General features: G+C 34.9%; 1 protein-coding gene across 1 annotated transcript in view; it reads left to right on the top strand.

Annotated features, from left to right (window-relative positions):
• Nucleotides 1-3240: 3240 nt before the first annotated feature.
• LOC138860799 (uncharacterized) overlaps nucleotides 3241-7492 on the top strand; it is a 9238-nt gene continuing 4986 nt past the window's right edge. The window contains exons 1-2 of the mRNA XM_070119139.1: nucleotides 3241-3256; nucleotides 3362-3432. Coding sequence (XP_069975240.1) covers nucleotides 3241-3256; nucleotides 3362-3432 — 87 coding nt within the window. The remainder of the gene's footprint in view (nucleotides 3257-3361; nucleotides 3433-7492) is intronic.

Below are 7492 nucleotides of genomic sequence, written 5' to 3'. Positions count from 1 at the left end.
TTATTATGATTATCATTTTTTATTATTAGTAAATTTGATCATAATCATTGCATTCATTTCTATTATCATCATCATTGTTATTATCATCGGTATTATCGTCATCATTGTTTTCAGTGTCATTATCATCATTATTGCCATTATCAATATTGTTATCACTAATTATTATTACTATAATAATTCTTACTATTATTATGGTTATTATTAGCTTTTTTTTTTACTATCATCATTACTTTTTTATGATTATTATGATTATTGTTATCATTACTATCATTATCAATGTCATCCTTTTCATCATTATTTGAATTACAATTGGCTCTATTATTGCTGTCAGCACTGTTATCATTATTGTTATTATTACTTTCATTTCCATCATTGCTATCTTTATCATTATCACCATCGTTCTCATTATTGATACTATTAATGGCATTATCATTTTTATCATTATTATTGTTATTCATACCATTATCATTCTTATCACACACACACACACACACACACACACAAAGAGAGAGAGAGAGAGAGAGAGAGAGAGAGAGAGAGAGAGAGAGAGAGAGAGAGAGAGAGAGAGAGACATGTATCCTATCTCTCTCTAGAATCTGTCATACTGTCAACATATACATTTCTATAAGAGACAAGGACACTGTAGTCACGATGAAAACTGTCAAGCCTGTTTCGAATCCCCTTTCGAACATATGCTTCATACCACACTTTTTGTATAGGGTAAGGCAGATTCGGAGCTTTAATTCATTAACAGACTTTTATCCGCTTCTTCACAAAGGGAGGAAAGTAAAGGCAATGACTTCCTCAAGAAATAAATTGCCAACAGTTTGATATTGATATAGCTCTTGAACAACAGAGAAAAGGGCACATAACACATAACAAAAGAGTTTTATATTGAACAGCACTGCCATCCGCTCTTGAACAACAAAGAAAAAGGAACACAATATATAATTAAAGTTTGATATTGAACATCACTGCCATCCGCTCTTGAACAACAGAAAAAAAGGCACATAACACATAACAAAAGTGTGATAATAAACAGCACAGCAATCAGCTCTTGAACAACAGACAAAAAGGCACAGAACAAATAACAAAACCAATCATTGCTTGTTCTGTATACATATGAAGTTTATTGAGGGTGCTCAAAGTTGATTAATTAATAGATCCTTGTAGTGTAATAGATACTCGATGCTTCGGGAATAACATTTTATTTTAATCTTATAATTTTATAATTGTATCACAGGTACAGAGAACTGAAATATCAAACTAAATAATTTTTAAAAATTACAATGATTTCGATACAACATATAAAAATATCTATGTTTATATTGTATCCATCCATATAACTATTTCTACGAAGCTTAATATGCATCAAATTTATTATTTACATCGACTTTTCTGTTTATCTAAGCGGTTTACCTTATTTCAAGTTTGTATTAAATTTTCTAACAAATTAAAAATATATTTTGTCATAACAATCCCTCTTAGCATCAACATTCAGTGAAAGGTATACAGTGCATGTAGGAAAATATATTGAAATAATAATAATGATGATAAAATATAAACGAAAACATGGTAACTATAGATAGATAGATAGATAGATAGATAGATAGAGAGAGAGAGAGAGTTAGAGAGTTAGAGAGAGAGAGAGTTAGAAAGAGGGAGGAGAGAGAGAGAGAGAGAGAGAGAGAGAGAGAGAGAGAGAGAGAGAGAGAGAGAGAGAGAGAGAGAGAGAGAGAGTGAGAGAGAAAGAGAGAAAGAGAGCGAGAGAGAGAAAGAAAGAGAGAGAGAAAAGCCTTTCCGAATCCAATAGCGTTGCAAACAGCTAATTCACAATCTAAGTCCGATCGTTCTGGAGACCCGATGCTTAATTAAAAAAAAAAAAAAAGAAATCTCTGCAGCAAAGAGTGGAGGAAGGGACCTAAAAGCAATTAACCGGGACAAAGTGGCTTAAACCCTATTTGTGCAATTGGTCATCCAGCGTTAACGTACTGTCAGCTGGTTGGACAGATTGGCTGAAATGTTTATGAACAGTTGGAAGAGGTGGTTTGGTGGTCTTTTGCTGTCGCCAGTCTTGCGTCACTGTATTTGTTCATATGGTCATTTGTTCAACTTTTTTATGTTTTCATTTTCTTGTGTCTTAATTTTAACTATATGTTCGTACATCACTTATCAGTTTATATATCATGTGATTAAAATATAAAAATAATTTTAGAGAAAAACAAGGTTATCTCAAACACTAACAAAAAAGTATATAAAAATTACACGATAATGATTCAGGCTTACCTCTTAATCTAAGATAATCCCGCTGTGATACATCTCTATAGGTCATGTGTCGATTTCCATTCAATAACTACATATTTTCTGAAAAAAAAAGAGGGAAAAGTATCTGAAAACTACACCTTTGGCATCGTTTTTTTCTTCTATTTCTCCATAACTACTTTCACGATTCTAATGGGGTTCGGGTCATTTGAAAGCTGAATAAATTTGCGATGTTTTATATTTAAGGAAAATAGAAGATAATAGAAGTCCATATATTATAAGTTCATAAGACTGAGCATTTAGAAAAAATAAATTCCCACTAAACTGAAAGGAAATTTAAAAATCCTTCTAAAAGAGATTTCAGGTATTGCCAGAGAGTATATGTTATATTTTTTTCAACAGGTTTGGTTAATGGATAAAGTGCGAATATCATATTTTGTGATTTTTCAAAATCTAGTACATATATATATATATATATATATATATATATATATATATATATATATATATATATATATATATATATATATATATATATATATATATATATATACATATATATATATATATATATAATGCATTTCGTGAACTATTTGCAACCGAATATGTAATTTAACATTATCCTGTATATAAGAAAGTAACGATTTTAATGTGCAACATACATTTTTCCTTAGAATTCACATTTGGTCATATTTCATTTTCATTGGGAAAACGTAATATAAGAAAGAAAAAATACAGGAGTGGAACGACCTCGATCTTCATTTTGCACATTTTTGGTGACTGAAGTGGACCTCCCCATAATTGCTTATTTTCTTCTGCAAATAAAAGTTAAAAGTAACATCCCCATTTTGATTTAGTTTTCATTACTTGAAAAGGTTTCATTGAATAGTTGAAAGGGAATCTCGTATATACAGTTTCGAAATTTTAGTTCATTACACATTTCGAAGTAAACATACCGTAAATAGTATTTCTATCAATATGGAGGAAACCCCAGGTAGTTTGCAACAAAGAGTTTGCAATTCAGATAACCAATAAGTGTATTGATATATTCTTAGAGAACTAAAAAAAGCCATTTGATCTTTCGTTTTCTTTATAATAGGTGATTACAAAAGACGCATCTTCTATCGCAATATCCTGGAATTATGTGTCGAAGTGGCAACAACTATGGAGGTGAGGCGGCATTTCTTTCAACACAAGACGTATGGATAATAGATAAATATTTCTTGAAACTAGGAAAAAAAAGATAATGCTTTGAACATTGTGTATGGGAAATAAATCAAATAAAAGATATAAATACTCGTAGTTGCACCATCTAAAAGCAGATATTTGAACTATTGAAGTGATTTTTTTTTGCCAGAACCAAACTTGTGTGTGTGTGTGTGTGTGTGTGTGTGTGTAGCGCTTATGGAAATACGAAGTCGATACTTGGTAATGAGTTGCGAAGCAGGAGGTACCATTAGGTATCATCTTGCCATAAATCTTGGCGTTTTTTTACGAGGAGACGCATCCGCATTCGAACAGCTGAGCGATAATACACGTCTGCTTGTTTTAACTCGAGCAACTACTAGCTGGTTGGTTCTTAAGAGGAAGAATTTCAAGTCTTAGAACCGACTCCCAACATATGTGCTGCATTTCTGATATATATATATATATATATATATATATATATATATATATATATATATATATATATATATATATATATATATATATGTGTGTGTGTGTGTGTGTGTGTGTGTGTGTGTGTGTGTGTGTGCATCAAAGATAAACAAATCTTGTTCACACACACACACACACACACACACACACACACACACACATATTCACAATTTTCTACTCAAATACACAAAATGTATGTATATACATGTATATACATAAACAATGATCTATCTATATATATGTGTATATATAATATATATATATATATGTATATATATATATATATATATATATATATATATATATATATATATATATATATATATATGTATATATATATATGTTTATAGATATAAATAAACAAATGTATATTTATCCATACACACATGTTTATATGTGAGGTTTAGGAATTTTATTTTTAAATATGAATAAATAACCAATGAAGAGGAATGTTGTGTATACAATCTTGAAAATGACAGTGGAATAATTTGCCTTAATTAGTTTTGATATTTTAATTTCCTAGGTACGGTAGTTTTATATAAATTAAATCTTTAGGAACAGTTAATAAGGGTTCTTCTGGGACTAGGGATCTGTTGAGGGTTTTCTTAATGTTCCTTTCAATGATGCTAATGGGAAAATTTCTTTCTTAAAATATTAGTAACAAAAGCAATCTCCTCAGAGAAGATAAAATATTCCTTGGAAATAATGATTTGAAATTAAATTCCCTTTATATATGATTGGTGTGTAGGAGTTGAATTTTGTAGTAAGCCCAGAGTAAGTTGGTTTTCTGTAAATTGAGGAGACAAAGGAATTCTTGTCTTAGAAATATCAATATCTAAGAAGGAAAGATGATCCGTATATATGTATGTATGTATACATACTTGTGTAGGTATATTTATTTACACACACACAGATAAATATTTAGATAGATAAATAGATGCTGAAACTTGAAGACGGTTTTATATTTATTTTAGTCATTTTTTCATATGTTATAGGTCTTTTTTCGACACTTCAAAAGAACAGAAGAGAGTGAGTGAGTTAGTGAGGGGGAGGGAAGGAGAGAGAGACTTCGCGCGCGCAGTGTGTGTGTGTGTGTGTGTGTGTGTGTGTGTGTGTGTGTGTGTTTTATAAACCATTTTTTTTTACATCTGATTCTGAAAAGTTCCTCTGAAGAGGCCGTTCATAGTCTGGTCTTGACTTCTCCAGAGAAAGAAAGAAAGAAAAAAAAAAAGTTCCGAGTCCGTGCAACTTTCTTTGATTCCATTCCTTTTAATAAAAATGTTTTTTTTTTATTGTTTATACTGTTATATTTCCTGTGGCGTTTGCATGTACTATAGTAGATAAGTGACACAAAGTAGCATTTGTTTGAAAAGGGTTGTTGAAAAAGGGTTGTATTGAGTGCAAAGAATAGGATGCTGATTAATTATTAATATGAAGGATGATAAAGACAATGATGATGTTGTTAATAATAATGATAAAGCAAAAACTGCTGTGCAATTTTGTTAACCATGATTGTGATAATAACAATAATAAGGAGGATAATTAAGATGATGATTAACAGGATGATGAAGATGAAGAGGATAATGATAATGATAATGATAACGATGAGGCTGATAATACTTAGTGTGATAATGATAGCAATGATAATGGTAATGATAATAAAAATGATAGTTAATATCATTATAATGATAATGATAATAATAATGAGGATAAAGATAACGATAGTAATAGCAATAACAAAAGCAATAATAGCAATATCAATAATAGTAATAATGATATAATTAGTGATAATAATAATAGTAACGACCATAACAAAATAATGATACTGATAAAATTAATAATTCCTCTCACCATCCCGAGAAGAAGCGACACAAACACAAAAAAGAAAAAGAAAAAAAGAAGAGAAACAAAGGTCAAGAAAAAGAGTTATCCTTCCCCAATTCCTTCGCCCAGATCTCGAAGACGGCGAGGAAGAGAAAGTCAAGATTAGGAAGCTGTCTGATTCAGGGCGAGATTGGAAAAGGCGTGAAGGAATTGCTATCCGGCAGCGATCCATTTTGTCAAAGAAAACGGGGAGGAGAGCCAGTTAGACGAAAGAAAACGGGAAGGAGGGCCAGTTAGACGAGAAAAAGAAAACGGGGAGGAGAGCTAGTCAGACGAGAGAAAGAAAACAGGGAGGAGAGCCAGTTAGACGAAAGAAAACGGGGAGGAGGGCCAGTTATACGAGTGAAAGAAAACGGGAAGGAGGACTTACTAGACGAAAGAAAACGGGGAGGAGGGCCAGTTAGACGAAAGAAAGAAAACGGGAAGGAGGACTAGTTAGACGAGAAAAAGAAAACGGGGAGGAGAGCTAGTCAGACGAGAGAAAGAAAACGGGGAGGAGGGACAGTTAGACAAGCGAAAGAAAACGGGAAACAGGTTGATTCGATGGGAGGGAAGTGTAAATTCCTAAATGGTTTCGAAGCATTTTTGCTTTGTTGTTGTTTTCTTTCCGAGGAATGGGAGAGTCGTGTGTGTGTGTGTGTGTGTGTGTGTGTGTGTGTGTATTAGCATCTATACACACGATGAGTGCAGGCCACACCCATATCCCCCCCTCCCCCCCCAACGTGTCCCGAGCACGAGCGAGCAATAATCGAGGCCAACCCTCCCCCCCTCCCCCCTCCCCCCAGCCGCGCCTCACGGGCAAATCACCTCGTTTTATTTCTATCTCCCTTCCCCCCCCACCCCCCGCCAATCCTCCGCCAATCCCCCCTTTTACCGCTGTCTCCCCGGCCGTTCCCCGGTTACCATCCCATTCCCGCGGGATTCCCACGGGAACGCCAGACCCCAGACCGCACGCCGAGAGGGACCTTCGTAGACCTAAAACGGGGTTTAATTATCCCGAGTGACGTCCCGACGGAAATCAACCGCTAGTGCCGCAAAAACAACGGAATTGCCACATTACTCAGTGCCTTTCGGTCGTTGGGGTACTTTCATGGGGCGTATTAATTCCGGGAAGGGGGAGGTTTGGGCCCGGTTTCCCTTCGTAAAGCGCTGGAGGGAGGGAGATGGGGAGGGAGTAGGGATAAGTAGCCTTCTCTGGAGGGAAAGGGAGGGAATAGGTACTAGTTTGTGGAGGGAAACGTGGGGGGGGGGGAGTACAGTTTTGTGGAGGGAAAGGGAGGGAATAAGTACTAGTTTGTGGAGGGAAAGGGAGGGAAGAGGTAGTAGTTTGTGGAGGGAAAGGGAGGGAATAGGTACTAGTTTGTGGAGGGAAAGGGAGGGAATAGGTACTAGTTTGTGGAGGGAAACGTGGGGGGGGGGGAGTACAGTTTTGTGGAGGGAAAGGGAGGGAAACGTGGGGGGGGGGGATAAGTACCGTTTTGTGGAGGGAAAGGGAGGGAAAAGGTACTAGTTTGTGGAGGGACAGGGAGGGAATAAGTATAATTTTGTGGAGGGAAAGGGAGGGAAAAAGTGCCGTTTTGTGGAGGGAAAGGGAGGCGTTGAGTGCTGTTTTGTGGACAAGGGAAAGGGAATATTTTTTGTCAAACTACATATTTCTGAAAATAGGTGACATCGATGATAATAATGG

This window comes from Penaeus vannamei, chromosome 43 (assembly GCF_042767895.1).
Source record: "Penaeus vannamei isolate JL-2024 chromosome 43, ASM4276789v1, whole genome shotgun sequence".
Lineage (NCBI taxonomy): Eukaryota > Metazoa > Arthropoda > Malacostraca > Decapoda > Penaeidae > Penaeus > Penaeus vannamei.
The sequence above is the reverse complement of the archived record's forward strand: the minus strand, read 5'-3'. Positions and strand labels throughout refer to the sequence as shown.